Source organism: Coccinella septempunctata, chromosome 4 (assembly GCF_907165205.1).
Source record: "Coccinella septempunctata chromosome 4, icCocSept1.1, whole genome shotgun sequence".
Lineage (NCBI taxonomy): Eukaryota > Metazoa > Arthropoda > Insecta > Coleoptera > Coccinellidae > Coccinella > Coccinella septempunctata.
This window is the reverse complement of record NC_058192.1, coordinates 25,473,517-25,491,807: the sequence shown is the minus strand read 5'-3', so window position 1 is coordinate 25,491,807 and position 18,291 is coordinate 25,473,517. Positions and strand designations below refer to the sequence as shown.

At 34.5% G+C, this 18,291-nt stretch overlaps 1 protein-coding gene across 1 annotated transcript in view; it reads right to left on the bottom strand.

Annotated features, from left to right (window-relative positions):
* The window catches only part of LOC123310945 (protein Wnt-10a), a 74,732-nt gene that overhangs the window by 31,430 nt on the left and 25,011 nt on the right, over window positions 1–18,291 (bottom strand). The window contains exons 2-3 of the mRNA XM_044894665.1: window positions 6,908–6,959; window positions 4,088–4,344 (exon numbers count right to left, since the gene is read on the bottom strand). Of these exons, the coding sequence (XP_044750600.1) occupies window positions 4,088–4,344; window positions 6,908–6,959 (309 nt within the window). The remainder of the gene's footprint in view (window positions 1–4,087; window positions 4,345–6,907; window positions 6,960–18,291) is intronic.

Below are 18,291 nucleotides of genomic sequence, written 5' to 3'. Positions count from 1 at the left end.
TTTTGATTTTGGAGTTTGAAAGAAAAATAATGATATTTTGAGTGCTGCCCTGAAAATATTGATATTTCATGAGTTGTTTGAAAGAACTTTCTGAAGTGAACAAACCCATAAAATTTGATCGAAATCGGACTTTCTATTCCAGAGTTATGGCTATCGTAAATTTAGGCCAATTTTCATGAATCACCCCGTATCTCCTAAACTAATAGCCTTAGGGTACAAAACAAGGAAGTTTTCTGAAAGGCCTGGATAACACGCATTCACCATTAGGCTATGGGCAACGACTCATGAAACAGCCTGTATAAGGGTAATATTGGTTGAAGAATATTTGAGTGTCAATATCTTGCTTGAAAATAAGTATTGTTTTTCTCTCTCAACATCTGAAAAATAACGGATAATAATAATAATGAAAAATCTTACAATACACTGAAATCTTCAGAATTATTCACAATATTTTTCTTCGAAAAGTGCGAAGACAATTTCCGCCTGAAAAGTTTTCAAATGAATAACTATATGTATTGTCCCAAACATAATCTTCAATCCTTGTTCCAATATTATAGGTGTTGCGATAACTAATTTTGAAGACCATATCGATTGATAATGAAATAACAGCAAAAATAGTGAAATAGGCAATGCGGAATGTATCCGACGAATTTCAAAGGTATTTAGGCGAACTGACATATATAATAGTATCATTTTCCCGTTTTTCGATCCTGATACCACCATTTAATCACTTGGAAAATACAATTTTGGATCACTAATTTGAATTTTGAAGAATGGTATTTAGTTAGTTGTTTATTGTTTGTCCAAAAAAGTATTAATTTTTTGTCCAAAAAAGTAGACGGACTATGTTTTTGATGTACCTTAGCCTAACGTAAATTTTTAAGAACGTTACAAGTGTGTCCAGTGGCGTAACTATAGGGTGGCAGGTGGCAGGGCTGGCCAAATGCCACGGGCCCCCGACCCAAAAGGGCTCATGAATAATTTCTCAACCTTGTACCGGAGTATTTTATTCTACTTGAAAAGTATATTTTTTTCATAGTTCTGCTTAGAATCCATAAAGTGAGACAACTAAAGACCATAATACAATTTCAACTTAATCGTTAAGCATTTCAACACATCCTAAACCAAAGCATGCTGATCAATTTTAGAACGCATCCATTGGTTTCTACATTTTTTGTCGCGGTACGTTTGCAACGCGGATGGAAAAAAACTTAAGGAAATCCCCTATTTTTCTATGAGGGCCTTGAGGGCATAAAGTAAGTTGTGTTCTGTGCTTGAGGGCTCTATTGATTGCGTATTAATTGTGTAATTGTTTCGACAATTGGTCATTTGTATCTCTGATTTTTCGTATTTGTTGGTTGGTAGCAAAGTAAAGTTGACTGTGAAAGTTGGATATTAAAATGTCTAGTTCCCGAAAATATGTAAGTGGGAGTGAAAAACGAAAGAGAAAGAGGGAGACTGAAGGAAAAAATGTAAAGCTACCTAAAATTTTTCTCAGTTGTCGGTCCACATTCAGGGACAAAATAGAAAAGTCTTCGTGTATTAGAGAACTTGCTATTAGAGAATATTTTTATTTACTGCAGCTTTCCTGAAGTTTGCACTGCATTAATGTTGTTTCTTACAATTCCTGTGACTACAGCTAGTGCTGAATAATCATTTTCACAAGACAGGTTATGTAACTTGGCTATTCTGTCTATTGAAAATTCTATGGCCCGATCTTTAAATTTTGATGATGTTATAGACAGACATTTTTGCGGAATAGAAAGTTCGAAGAAAAGATTTTTCTTGATAAATATCATATTGAATTGTTATAATTATTTCTTTCACCGAAAATCTAGCGAATAGAAGATGAATTTTAAGTCTTCAATCCGCATTGGTCTAGCGTAGGGGCCATAGTCCATTTCCTCCCGCCTTATGGTGAGTTTATGCAAAGTTACTGAGAACTATTACCTAAGAAAGGGACCAACCTAATTGGCAGATGACGTGCACGTGTTTGCCATCTGCCTATTAGATTGGTCCCTTTCTTAGGTATTAGTTCTTAGTACCTCTTCACCATAAGTGAGGAGGCCTATGCCCAACAGTGGGACGTATATAGGCTGGTGATTGTGAATGAATGTAAATGTATAAACTCTGGAAAATAAAAAATAAAATTGCTATTAGTGTTCGATAATTGCTTGAGTGGTTTGTTTAAATTAATCTACATAAGTAAAACGTGACGATTTTTCTCGAAGGGCCCCATCGAAAGAATTTGCTACGGGCTCCAGATGGTATAGTTACGCCACTGAGTGTGTCAAAGCGATTGTAAATTTGTAGTAGAATTGAAAGGGTGTATTCTGTAGAAGAATGGATGGAAATGATAAATTTTCTAAAAGTAACGACTCGGCTCGAACGACATGCCGGAAAAAATGTATCGGCTGCTTACGTTGTGCTGCCAAATTTAACGCTACTGGTTCAGTCGAAAACAAAAAGACGGTGCATGAAAGAGACCAAAAGGGAGACCCGACTGTCTTAAATCATGTAGCAAGGGATCCGGAAATTGTCCGATGAATCTGGTGTTTCACGCACAACAATCATAAGAATCCTTATTACCCTATTACCGGCATAACTGTCGGTATTGGTCAGATGAAAATCCAAAATTATTTTGTGAGGTTTCTCTGAAAAATTAAAAGGTTGGTTGGGTATTTATGAAAATCACATATTGGTTCATTCTTTATAAAAGTCCAGGAATTTCTTAAATAAAATTGCATAAATCACTAGTTTTCGTTCATATTAACTACGAATTGTATATTTGGAATTATTGAAATTTGTTGACATTCATCTCCCTGTTCTTATCAACACAACTTTTGGTGTTCGAGAGATTGCCGACCGGATCTGAGAAATTATTCATATTTTCAGAGGCACTCTATATTTTCGGAAAATTATATTCCATTGTTTTGTATGTTTTTATCATCTTGATCAGTCAAAACTATAAGGATAGGATGGAAGGACACATAGTAATTTTTGAGCATATATAGTTAACTGTTTTTGGTCGACGTTTTATACATTGTAATGGTTTTTCGAATAAATGAAGATCGGCAATACTACCAACTAATTAACTGAATAACAAATTCTAAGCCATGAAGTTGCAAACTTCAACATTTGAACTTCAGTAGTTTCTGGTATAATAACCAGAAATAGGCCTCTCCAAGGCATTTCCATCTTTTTCTGTTCCGCGCCTTGGGGAGGGCCGGGGAGGCCCATGTTCACCAGTGGCCCTTTCAGAGCTGAATGATGATAATGAACCAGAAATAATTCATTGATATCAATTGATTCCAAACAATGTTCAGATAAAAACTTACATCCTAGTCACAAAACAAAACCATACTTCTGTTTGGTCGCTCAGGATTCTTGTTTTCTGGTCTCAACAAAGTCGATATTGAAATTGAATACAAGGAACAGAATTCGAATTTCGCGCCCCTCAATTATAAAACAAAAAACTGTTATTAAACAGTTTTTCTGTATTGACCCTACGTTTTCAGCGCCATCTCATTGTCAAATGTGTTTTCCCCTTGGAACATAGATACAAGGAATGGAAAATAAACATTGTTGTTGTCCAAAGACTGGAGTGAGATAGTTGCTCAGTGTCGCCAATCACAATTGAGATAGTTGAATCTGACATCATTGTCACGTGTCACGTCAATTTTCCGCACAAAAGGGTAGGAGCTTTATAAATTTATTTATTTTACGCCACTGCCTCAGTGTCGCGCTAGACAGAGAAGCATCGAATGTTTGTACCACAACAAATACATTCATAGCACGTCAATGTCCATTCCATGTATTTATGTTCTAAGGTTTTCACTGGCCAAAATGTAGTCGAATTTTAGCTGCATGTTTTGACGAGATAGTGGAATTGAGTCAGATCCTGAACCTTTTTTAACATCAACGTTAAGGATTGGAGGATACAATTTTTTTCAAATATGTATAAATATATTTTATTTCGATTATTGAAATAATCATTTTTGTGACCACATATTCAACTGCGCCTCGACTTTCAAGAGCTTCAATGCCAATATTATGTAATAATAAAAATCGAAAAAAGTGTATTTACCTTTCTTGAATAGTGGACTAGTGTAGGGGTATTTAGCTTTGGTTACTAGAGATGAGCAGTTCCATCTTTGCGATTTGAATTGGTTTTGACATTCATTAACGGCGAGCTGAAGACCTTTCATTGCTGCTAAAGTGGTATCTGGTTCTTTGTAACATAATTCCACTTGCTGTTTAGTCAACCCTGGAATGGTCCAACATATCGTTTTATCGATGTATTGGTGATAAATAATCGGCTTGTGAAGTTTTCCATATGCGACACTGAAAAAGAAGTATATTTTTATAGAAAAATTGGGTACATCCCGTTATTTTTTTCGAATTGGTAACACTGGGTCAATTGTCGATTCGATAATGGAGAAGTTTCCATTATTTTCATGGATACATGCCATTAAAATATCCCCAGAAATGAAAAAGTAAAGAGGCTTTCAAACTGCGTTTGTGAGAATAAGTTGTTTGAAGGGAAGTTTTTTTCTTTGTTCAGGCCCTCAAGAACGAGCTAAATTTACAGTTTCAACAAAGTTGTTCCTGAATAGGGAATACTCCTTTTGACGAAAATGATGTAATTTTTATGAAATATCTTTGGATCGTCACATTTTGAAATAACTTTCAACCGTTTCCCAAAAAATTATTTTAAGCACTTAAAAATGAAAAATAAAAATGGGTATTCAAAATTTAAAGCGTTTCATGTGGATTGCAAAAGTTGGCAACATCGACTGAAATATGTCTTGATAATAAAGGACAACAAATACATTATCTTGATGAGATAGACAAAGATGGCTGTCTGATGGAAGTCTGGGACGAACGAGGAAGGTCGTAAAATTCTATGGGATATTTATGGCCGGTTACAGTTGAAGCTCGCCATTAAGTAGGCGCCTGTAGATCGACAGCTGTTATTTTATAAACAAGCTGATCGGACATTGTTCTTCTCATTGCCTTGTATGCGTTGTTGCCAAATCGTAAACTCCGCACAAAGCGATTTAAATTTTAAAACCCCATATTTGAAGGATGATTTTGAATAGTTTTCGCGGTGAATTTGAAAAAATCATGAATGAAACTCATAATTATTCAGTTTAAACTTGCATATGCAGTGATAACCCAAATTGAGGAGAATTCCCCATTGTCTATATTGAACTTTTGAAAGCTCTGATCATCCAACCCCGTCGGATTACTTAGATAATCATATCGCCTGAAACAGCGCCTACACAGAAACAGAAAGTTCAAGTGATGGTATAGGCTGAACCCTGAAAAGAAGAGATGAAGAAAGTAACAACAGAGAAGAACAAAAGGCCCAAATCAGCTTAGGTACTAACAGTTATTCTACGTCACATATTCGCGTACAGAATGCAGTTATGAATTTTTGGAATAAATTTCTCTCCTATTCTGATTCATTTACAATTATGTCCTATATTGCAGACAAGACCATTTCAAGACAAGTCGCGTAAACCTTTATGGTCCAAGTCTCTCCTCAATTTTAAAGGGTCAGGGACATTTGACCGTATGAATGAAATACATGCATTAATTCCAACAAAGAATTATCTACTGATCCTTGGACTGAAGCTCCTGGTTTCGACCTTCCCAGGAGAATATGGTGCATTCTAAATAGTATAAGAACAGGTCACTGATCTTTCAATAGTATGAGGATGTATTGATATCTAGTTAGCCTAGACCAATTCCATGAATAAAAAAAAATTGCGTTACCATAGCAACGAACAATAACTCATTAGAAGTCTCAGCGTAAAGTTTGAGGTCAAAAAAGTAAACCAGAGTTACGCAATAAATTAAAAGAAAGAAGATGTCCACCGAAATTGTGAAAATCGAAAAATTGGAGTATCGAGCCATCATCAAGTACCTATATTTAGAAGGGTGAGCTGATTCACGAAGATATGCTCAATACCCTTGGTGATCAATGTCCTTCGAATGCGACCGTGAAAAATTGGACTGCAAGCTTCAAAAGAGGTAAATTTTCTATCGAAGATGTTTAGTTCACATCAATTTGGACATGAGAAAAATTGCTGCAAAATGAATCCCCAAATGTTTTAATGTTGACCAAAAACGTGCAAGGGTAGAAGCATCGCCTTCGATCTGTGCTCGATTTGAAAACGATGTGGACTCCTTAAACCGAATTGTTACTATGGAAGAGACTTGGGTACATTTCTATGATCCAGAAACAAAGCAACAATCGATGGAATGGTGACACTCTGGTTCTCCAAGACCTAAGAATTTTCATGTCCAAAAATCTGCTTCAGTATTTTGGGATTGCCATGTAGTAAACATGATTCGACATTATTGACCACTCTGCGGGAAAAAATTGAAGAGAAAAGACTATCATCTCTCTCCTCAACTGAAAAAAAGTTTGAAAGGTCGAAAATTTTCTTCCAATGAGGAGGTAAGAAAAGCTGTGGAGGTCTGGTTTGCAGAGCAAGGTCTAGAGACGTTGCAGGTTCGGTGGGATAAATATATCCAATTAAGAGGAGAATATGTTGAGTAAAATAAATCAGATATTATACTTGAATGATTGACATCCCAGTATGTCTTGAAAGTCCAGACGCAGCTTAATATTTGGTCACAAAAGATTTCTAAAAATTTCTGTACTTTCAGTCACAGAACTGGAATATATTAATATAACCTAGAAATGTATTTGAAAATGAGAAATATTAAAATTTGCAGCATATTTATCAGCATTCAAAATTTAAACAACTATGTTTCCAACTCGTAAGATTAAATTAAGAACATAAACAGCTGTACAAAATTCAAATAACCGTCGGTAAGTGCATAGATTCACATATAATAAGTCTATAGATCAATGTTCCTTCACAATACCAACCTGAATTCCGCAACACAAAATCTGAACTTATGGGCGATTATCAACTTAAATTCTATTCTCCATAGCCACCCGAGATGTCAATCATTCTTGAATGGACTATATTTATATATTCCAGTTCTGTAATTGAAAGTACAAAAATCATTGGTCGCATTCAGCGGACGAAACAGTTGCGCAACTGTTACCAAACGCTAGCGTAAACGTTCGGTGACATATGCGCTACATTCTCAACACGTTCTGGAGCGGACGCCACTTTTGGGAGCGGATTTGATTTGTGCTAGGTAGCGGTAGCGGAAAGGAGCGAAAGTTGGACTTGAACTGAGTAGGTAGTTGTTATTTAGTGTGGAAGATGCACGAGCTTGAGTTTGTTGAGGAAAATGAAATGAAAATTGATGGAAGGTAATAAAGAAGGATGTTAAATAAGTTATAGGAAATATACTAGAGCAACAAAGTAATTCGTCAGAATTCTAGGTTATGTTTTTCACAAAAAAAAAACTGACTTAACCAGCACAAGGTTAACGAAACTTAAAACATCCGTTTGTTTACGTCTTTCCTACAGACTTCTCAACTAATCAGCTGATAGTGACAGCTCGTTGGACTGCCTTATCCTATCTCGGCTTGCCAGCGAACGTTCAACATGTTCCCGACCGCTACCGCTACCGATGGGTAGCAGAAGCGTTTTGCGCTCCGTCCGCTGAATGCGACCATTGAACATCTTTCGTGATCAGCTGCGTCTGGACTTTCTGGACTGGGATGTCAAACATTCTTGAATGGAAAAATTTTTTTTTAGTTCGTTGCTATGGAAGCAAGAATCGTTTTATCTTCAGTTGCGAAATATTGAAAACGTCAATGAGTTTTGAAAAGTGCTCCTTTATATGTAAAAATTAAAAAAAAACGTTTTTCATATAATCCAATTTTCGAATGCAATGTTGTAAAAGCTCAATTCAGTCAATTGATTCACTTAAACTATCCCTATCAAAATTTTTTTTTTCACATCCAAAAGAAAATTTATCGTGTTAATAGAATTTCAAATCCTTCAATAGATATATGTCTCTCGAGCCCTGTTGACACTTAAGATGCTTCAAGGGTTCATCACGCTTAAGGGGCTGATTGTACACTCAGTAATTCGCAATAAATATATGCACCACAATTGAAAAAGTCATTGTAGAATTGAATTTCCATAATAAATATTTTGAATATATATTTCAAAGGTGACTAGCCTCGATTGTTAATTTGTAAAACGTTCTTGTTAACACGCAGAAAGAATGAATTGAAACATGTGATGCATTTGCTACTCGAAATCGACGTATGTGTAAAATATCTCTTACATATCTAATTACATTACTCAGAATTACAATAATTATTATTATCGTAGAAGTAGGAGCATTATAATATATGTAAATGGTATATGGAACTTGAAGCGGATTCTTTGATAACCAGGTTTGCGTGCGGTAACTTTTTTTCAGTATATCATAAAAATCATTATTAGTTTAGTCTCGTTTCTTTCAGTCATTCGTTCCACATTCTTGGCAAAAAGAATGAAAAAACTTGAAACAATAGATTCAACTATCATTTGAATCCTAGTTGATGTATTTCTTAAGCGAGTTCTCACTTAACTTTTCAGAATTCGCTCGCACTGATGATGACTTTTCGTATCCACCGAACTTCATAACTTTTTGATTTGACAGCACCTACTCCATAATTTTCATAGCGTTTGTTCTTTGTTCCCAGAATCTGCAAATATTCATGCGTTGAAGTTGAGATTTCCTCGATAAATATGGCACCTGTATTATTTCTTCTGAAAATAGAGCCAAAAATACAAAATCCCATCCTTGTTTTTCTGCCAGAACTCTTGAGAGTTTCTTGAATAGGAGTTGCAATATTGACCACAGTCTCCTTGTTTCCTTTGTTATGAATACGCGATAAAGGTTTACCAAATCGTCATAGTTCTTCGAATATTAGTTCGAATAATTAACTGAATAAATCTTCGAACTAGCGAGATTAATAATAAACGAAATGAATTCCAATTAGTACCTACATAACTTCCATGGATATGAAAATTAACAAATGTTACTATCCAGATCGAATTGATAGTCACCGCCACTATAGTAGTATCAGCATAAAGTCCATATCATCGAGGAAAAGTAAATGCTGATCATGGTTTTGGTGTTATTTGATCTCGTCAGAGCAACACGACTCACGAGAACGAATTGATGGACCTTTATTCCAGATCAATTCGGAGTCCATCAATTCTTTCCGTTTTCATCGAGGTGTGAATTGTGTTGTTCTGACGAGGTCGAAAAAGACCGAAACCATGGTCAGCATCTACTCTCCCTCGATAAGAGCAGTCTGGTTCCATTTAGATCGTAACATTTGTGTTATATCAGCGGGTGTTATGTCTCTGAACTATTTCAATTCTGTTTATAAATTTTATATTGGTTTTTAAACTTTGCTGGAATGAAGTTGTCGAAGTGAAACAATATTCACATAAAGACAAAAAATGCTACGAACAGCTCTTCAAAATCCTTCTATTCGGCAAGCTGGGAATTTTCCCTGTATCTCGATGGTCTCATCCGCTCATAGTTTCGATGAAAATCATTCATTTAAGAAGACTTTATATCACGAGACTTTCTCCCTTTTTCGCCATCGGTATTAGCTGTAAGGGAAAAAAAAACCAGAATGTGGGGTGTTGTCAGAACACTTGAACGATCAGTATAAGTTGCGAATATTACAATAGTATCCACTTTGTTCGAAAAGATAACAGCACTTTACGAACGTTTTTTTCAATTTCAGGAGGTTTCGAATTGTAGTCAATGGAGAGACTTTTCGAGAAATTTTTTTATGTTGAAATTTATTGAAAAAATCATTTCACCTCGGTGAGTGGATATCATAAATGAACATTTTCCTATTTTTTCCGTTTGACCAATGAAAATATTTGTAGCTTTCCGAGATGACGAATTGATTCAAGTGAATATTAATGAGAACTACATATAAATTAGTGGTTTCTGACCTAAGAGATACAGGGTGTTCCTAAATCGATTCGAAAAAATTCAGGAGGTGAATGCTCGTATGAAATGAAGATGGGTCTTTCCTATAACAAAATTTCCTCAGCTCCCCCTTTTCTGAGATATCACCTTGGAAAGGTGGGAATAAAATTCAGTTTTTAGTTTTTTTCTGAAATTCTGGCATTCTGTTATTGGTTTTGGGAAAAAATTCAAAAATAAATTTTTTTTTTAATAAAACAAGGATTTTAATTTATGATTTCATTTCAGGAAACTTCATCTCGAAAAGAATTTTGATATGAAATAAAATAAGGTTTGTTAATTTCACCCCCATCATATATCTAATGTAACAGGAATATTGAAGGAACACGGTAGGCCTTTGCGAGTGCACAAAAATTACAGAATTTCAAGTTTCTAGCTTAACTGGAAATTAAGAAAAATAATAAAAACTTAATTTTAGTAACCATCTTTAAGGGATGATATCTCTGAAAGGGATGGGCTGAGGAAAGACCCATCTTAATTTCATACGAGCACCTCCTGATTTTAGTCGCATAAATTCAGGAACATCCTCTATGTACCTTTTCGCTTTTTTAACTGAGCACCGAAACGGTGTAGACCTATCTTAAGTACCTACTAGTTCAACTTTTATTCATCTTATGAAAGCTTTATTTAAATATTCATCAACAAATTTATTAATTGGCTCTTACTGAACATCGTTTCATCTCATGACCATGTCCTATGTATACTCCATTCACATTTATTTTAGCACTCGGTTGGCCACGAAATAATTTTCTCAAGTTTTTGCGACTAGAACATAGTAAGGTTGGTATCTCAGTTGGCACTGATGCAATGTCGATAATGTTAAAACGCCGTTGCCACAACTACTATCAATTAATATTACAAAATTGCCGAAAGTGATTGAAAAAGAGAGAAGACAGGGTTTCAGGAAGTGCTGTTCAGAATTCAGGTCCGCTCATTCAAATAGTAGTTAACAACGTAACCCTGATGTTCTAATATCTACAATACAGGGTCTTTCACGAGGAACCTCACCCATATTTATACGGGAAACTACTGAACGTATTTTCATGAAATTCAGCACTTATAAGTATTTCACGATGCTGATGAAATCTAAAATATTTTCAAGGCATGAGCACCTCCGGTTTTTCCGGAAATGACATCAACTTCCGTTTTTCAAATTAGAACACCATTTTTTTATTGCAGAAATAGATTGAATTTTCAGCTATATCTTTTCCCTTCACGCCAAAAAGATGAAATTTTCAGGAACTGTTACTTAAACCATGTTTTAGATTTTACTACCCTAATATGCAAGAGAAAAAAGTTACAGGTTGTTCCTAAATAGATGGCGAATTTTGATTCGAATTTGTATCGGAAACCTCTTTATTTCAACTAATCGGCCATCGGTTTTCTCTCCAGTGATAAATAAATAATTCCTTATGAACCATATGCAAAAACTTACCATGTTTTACATTCTTTTTTTTAATGTTAGATATCATTAATTACATCTGCCATATTCCTCTTTATTCAATAGCATTTTGTGTTTACTATTAATTTGGTGATAATTCGTATTAAGTTATAAAATCGATCACTATGCCTGATTTTACCCATTAAGATTATTTAAATCTCATTCTACTTCATGGAGAATGTAATAAAGTTGTAGATAGAACGATTCGACTGTTCATTGAGAGGTTTCCTGACCGATCTAGACCAACGAGAGATACCATTAACAGAACCATGACAAACTTGAGAAATGTCGGATCTTTCGTTAAGAAAACTATACACAGAGAAAAAAGTGTAGTAGAAGATGAGAACAACGAAATTACAGTTCTTGCATATTTTCGTGTGAATCCTCAAAATTCTCTCAAAGATGCCGAGATTGATCTGGGATTATCTCAATCGAATGTTTGGAGAATATTAAAAAAACATAAAATGCACCCATATAAATTCAATAGGGTACAGCATTTGAATGAAACTGATTTCGTCAGGAGAACAGAGTTTTGCGAAGCTATGATGATTCGATTTCAAGAGAATGAAAACTTTTTGGACTGTATAATTTGGACAGATGAATCTAAATTCACAAACAATGGTTCTTTCAATAGGCATAACAGTCATTATTGGGATGAAGAGAACAACCACCACTTCAGACAAAGGAACTTTCAAGAGACCTGGAGTTTCAATGTTTTTTGCGCCATCAAAAATAATGCAATTCTCGGTGTTCACATTTATGATGGGACTTTAACTGGTAAGATAGAACACTACACATGTTTGCATTATTTAAAGAATGTTCTCCCTTAGGAGAAAGATATTCTGACATATTGACTCAAATAATTGAGCCGCTAGTACAGAACCATAATGACTTATGGTATCAACAAGATTGTTTCAGCGGAGCAATCTATTTCTGCAATAAAAAAATGGTGTTCTAATTTGAAAAACGGAAGTTGACGTCATTTCCGCAAAAACCGGAGGTGCTCATGCCTTGAAAATATTTTAGATTTCATCAGCATCGTGAAATACTTATAAGTGCTGAATTTCATGAAAATACGTTTAGTAGTTTCCCGTATAAATATGGGTGAGGTTCCTCGTGAAAGACCCTGTACCTATATCAGACAGTAGCGAACATATTCAATGTAAGTGAATTAATATAATGTTTAATGTTTCATATAAATCTAAACGACTTATATTTTTAGCAGAATGTTTCTACAATCAGAAAGATTGTGAATGAAGAGAATGATGAGGAATTTTCATCTATTGGAAGACCCAAAAAAGTTGTGGCATTTGAGAATTTCATTTTATGGTGAACGAATGCGAAAAGTTACTACCTACAGGATTTTTGATGAATCTCATCGTGGGATAGTTCCAAAAAATTAATTTTTCCATTTCTCATTAATTTTGACTTGTCCTACATATTGTACATGTCTTAGGGGATAAATAAATATATAATTATTATCATTCTATCGAAGTATTAAGAATAAATACCCATAAATATGAGCCAGTTGTCCTGTTAATTGTGAATTCAAGTGAAATTTTTAGGTGAAGTTCCTCTTGCCTTGATACTTCCGGTAATTCTTTTGACTTTCATTGATGCAATATGATTTTTGTTGAAGAATTTAATATTCTTGTAATTATAGGTTAATTTCTTCAAGAGATTACCATTCCCAACCACTGCATCATGTGCATTTCATCTTCGGGTTGATTTTTTTAGCCAAAGAAGATAACCAACATTAACTCTCTTCAAGCTACTGCATATCGTGTGTCAATAATTTTCCATGCAAATAACTGGATTTGACATGCCTTCAATTAGTTTGTATAAACGTTAATTATGTTCGTCACATATTTTCGACTTTTACGTAGAACGGACAACATAGCGCCGATTTAAAACCCGAAACGACAAGCGTCATAACTCCACATTTTCGTACTATACAGAGTGGAATTTGTCAAATTTCCATGGCCAACCGAGTGCTAAAATAAAAGTGAATGGAGTATAAATAATAGGTTTTGTTAGGTAATCGAGTTGAAATTTAAACTTAAACTCTCACCCCGAATGAATACGGGGTCAGTTTTAAGAGTTTCCATCCCAATCGACTGCCGCTGGACCGTGGCATTTTCCCACATCTGTCTACACATTTTACGGGCAAGAATGGAATGTCCAGGATGGAATGCCGATGCATTGGTCGCGTTAAAAGTTAGCTGCCGATGCGGTGAGAGACCATTTAATACTGGTTTGATTTAATGGAATATCCGAAAAAACGGCCTTTGCTCAATTATTCTCGGCCGGTGAGCGATGTGCAATAGTTTGAATGTGATAATTGATAAAACTTGTTTTCGAATCTCGGTAGATACGGACAAGCAAGAAAGGTGGAACAACCCTACATTATTTTATCTGATCCCATTTTGTATTTCGATTCGAAGATAATGTTCGGTTAATTACCACGAGAATGACGATGGAATTCAGAACACTACATGGAATTAGGTGGAATCAGTTGCAATTTGACTTCCCTTTCAGACTTTTCGAGGACATAGTTATTTATGATGTGAGTGTTAAAAGTGAGGCTTTTTTATCTATTAAATTTTTGTATATTCTTCATGAAGAAGATAACAAAATATACACAGAATAACTTGAATGAAAAATATTTATACAGGGTGTCTGTAAATAAATGCTAAGAACTTATGGAGATGATTCCTCGATGAAGATAAGCAAGGGTAGTTCCTATAATTTTTTTTCGAAATCGACCTCCCTTCCAAGATATTGCCTTGGGAAAGCGATGACGAGTTGACAGTTTTTAATTTTTTTTTACGTGTTCTAAAAACACTGAGTCATAAAACTATAGATACATAATATGAAGCACTAAGTAGATGTTACTCACACAATTTTTTTAGATCTCATAGTTTATTAATAGGGGTTGAAAATAACAACAGGTATTTTAGAGGGAGGTAGTCATTCTATGGAACACTTATACTATAAAATGGAATGAACAGTGATCAGAACTGCTTGCAAGTTTTCATTCATTTGGAGAAAAGTATCGACTGTATCTAAATTTTGCAAGAATTGAATGGGAAACCATAAGAGAATTTTATTTTTCGAAAATCTATTTCACGAAAACAATTCAGGAAAATCATAAGGGGTTGTTATTTTCCACTCCTAATTATAAAGTTATGAGATCTAAAAAAATTGTGTGAGAAACAACTACTTAGTGCTTTATATTATGTATAGTTTTATGACTCAGTAAACTCAGAACCCGTAAAAAAATTTAAAACTGTCAACTCGTCATCGCCTTCCAAAGGTTGTATCTTGGAAGGGAGGTCGATTTAAAAAAAAAATTATAGGAACTACCCCTGCTTATTTTCATCGAGGAATCATCTTCTAAGTCCTTCGCATTTGTTAAGAGACACCCTGTATACGGGGTGAGTCTTTGACTCGTTCGAATATTTTAACTTAACTTCTTGAGGTCAATAGAAACACTTTTTTCCCATACCATTTTTTCCGATTCAGCCCTGAGAAAAAGATACAGCCATTTTAAGTTTTCATAATCAGCTGTGCCACACCTGGAAACACAAAATAACCTTCAGAATAACTAGCGTAATCTGTGACACAAATTTCTCACATACTTTTTAATTTTTGAATATCAAATTACTCGAAAACGGCGCATTGTACGTGAAAATATGAAGATCGCTTTCATTTTACACATATTCATTAGATAGCGTCCAACTTAGTTTCAAGAGTTGGGTTCTTTGCATTTTTGGTATTTATATGGTAGTTTATGGTCAAAATGAGAAAATTGGAAGACGTGGGTGATATCCTGTGTTCGAAAAAGATTCACCAAATGAATGAATAACTAACTATATTTCGAAATTCATTTCATTCGATAAAACCGCTTGTAAGATAGTCTAAGAATAAATTTTTTTATTGATTATTAAAGGTTCAGGCTGTACCTTTTAAACTGATCTGATTCGGTAAAAATGGCAAAGGAAACAGTGTTTCTTTTGACCTCAAGAATATACTGTTAAAATATTTGTACGAGTCAAATACTCACCCTGTATAACGTGTCTACATCAATAATGAATTCAAAGTAGAAAAACTAAATATAATATCTTTAAAACGCATGCCATTTTTTTAAAACCACTAACGGCATGCTTTTCGACAAATCGGCGACTGCATTGAAAAATTTAGACGGTGTCCTATTTGAAAAACATTGACTCCCCTCTATATCTCTGAAATGGTAATTAATTTCTCTGATCCCTATGATCTGTTACGATTATAACATAAAATTACTGAAAAAAATGAGTCGGAATTTTTCGAATATATCGAATATTATAAATCAAGATAAAGCGAAATATTTCAAAAAGTCAGAACTAATCAAGATATCTATAATATGCTTTCTGGTGTCTAATTCTTTCGAAAAAATAAATCGGAGGTCCTTGAATGCTCTAAGGCTTATAGTTCTCGAGATGCTCTCAGTGAGCATCGAATTTGGAACATCCTGTACATGAATATAAGAAGTCTGGCTATTAACAAGACTAACGCTATAAAACATTTCATTTTTAATATTGAAATACCTAAGTATTTTGACTTCTTGCCACCCCTTTATTTCCCTTCTCTAACCCTACAACGTTCCATGCAAATATTCCATTGCTTGAAACACTGCCTTTTTCTCCCAAATCCTTCTGGGCGTATGCTGCTTTTCCCTGACAGCTCCTACTGACTTAAATATGGATCCTTTCCATACAGATTACACCTTAGGACACATGTAGAAGTCACACGGTGCAAGATTTGTTGACTAAGGAGGATGCTGAGCACTGGAATGCAGAACTTAGCCAGATATCTCTCGACAGACATTACAGAATTAGTCAGGTCTGTTTTGGTGGTGAAGACTACATGACTTTTCTTTTAACAATAGTTTTTTTTTTATGGATTTCGTCTAGACCTTGAAAGTAGTAATATCGATAAATCGTTTCACCTTTAGGAACCCCGTGCCTATTGGTCCACAATTCCATAAATATCGATGAATATTACGTTTTAAATACTTTCGCCCCTTCATTCGTCTGGTAGCTCTCGTCATTTCACTGTTATATGTGAAAACCCAATTTTTTTACCTGACCTCGGATAAACAAAAAGAAAGCAGTGATTTTTGACATATAAGTAGATAGTATTTCTTATAACGAATTAAACCTTTATTAAAATCCAGCTTGATGGGAATGTAAACTCAGACCTTCTGACTAGATTGCACATTCACCTACTAAACTACAAGATTAGTAGCGGGTTTCGTAAAACCTTAATTGTCCGATCAACGATTTGATAGTCACTCGATTCCTAAAACGAAATCACTGAAACCTGTTCATTTCTGAATATATTGAATAAGTAGCAATTGAAAATATTTAAATGGACGTATGAACATCATAAATTGATGCGAGAATGATATTCTGAATGATCATGACTGAATTATCGATTAAAAACAAATTGACGTATATTCGTCAATCAAACATTGATTCTCCGATCAAGCTTTATGAAACCCGGGGTAGAAATGATTAAAATTTCATTTATATAGGTCAAATGATTGTGGCTTATCAGACAGTCCCTTCATTCTAACTGAACATTTTGCATCACTTGTAAATAAATACTTCTTACTTCAAACTTTTAAATTCTGACATTAAACTGTTATTGTGGTCAGGATAACCTCAGAACTGGGCCAACCTAGTCGATACGTTGGTAAGTTGAAATAGCTCTCGAAGTTCTTTTCTGTGGGTACAGTTTTAACCAAAGCCTCAGGAAGATTGATGTCTAGCTCTTAGCTAATATATAACCACCTGATTTGCACTGTGAAAATATTTAGGTGAAGAATTCAATAGGTATCATTAATATCTATAGCATTGTTTTCTAACCTAACCTGAACATTTCAATAACATTGATATAAAGCATTATTTATGTGATAAGAACTTTTTAAGAAAAAACCCTAGCAGATGTTCACAAATTCTTAAACCCTTACTCCATTGAATTTGAAAGATATAACCAAAAAGTTTTCAGGAGAAGCTGAGCATTACCATCAAGGGCATTATAGGTTCATGTGTTGGTCCACTCGAATTTTCATTCATGGAAATTTGTTTCCGACAAGGCTTGAGCAGTGGATGACAGATTTTTTGATTCTTAAGATTTTGCTTGTCTTGAAGGGTGAAATATGATTTCAGAGGAGTTAGTTTTAGTTTCCAATAACTCATCATTTGAATTATTTGAATATTAATGATCCATATGAATGAATAAATAATTATAGCTTACATTTTCAGAAGTGGTATAAGAAGATAAATGCTTTCGTCGAATGTTTTCAATGGGCGGTAAATTGAATATGGAGATTGTCATCATTTAATTGTCAACGTATTGTTGTCATCATTTAGATTCTTCAGATTCACGACGACATAAAGTATACTATACACACTCTGAAAAGTGCTCTGCTCCAAATATCTTTATGATTTTCATTGAAAGATATACTTAGGGTGCTTATTGGCTTGTTGCTATTTTTCAATAATGAATATTCGCACAAACTTCTTCTACTGGCTTGATCATTTCGAGCATTGAGTATTTAATTATGCGAAAAATTCAACGGTGCAGTAGATGTATTTTTTTCTATTAAATTCATCACATTCCCTAGATTCATGTCAGATCCATATGGAGATTATTTAACAGGATATGCAGTGAAGATATGGCAAAAATGGCTCGAAAACAATATTTTGCTAAAAAACACGGGGTCAAATACATAGCTTTTTTGAGATATAGATATACGATATCAAAAAGTGAAAGGTCTGCATTTTCTAAATTTCTCTCATTATTCCAAACAAAAAATAAGGTCAAAGATGTTGAGGCTTTACTGTTGTTTACTG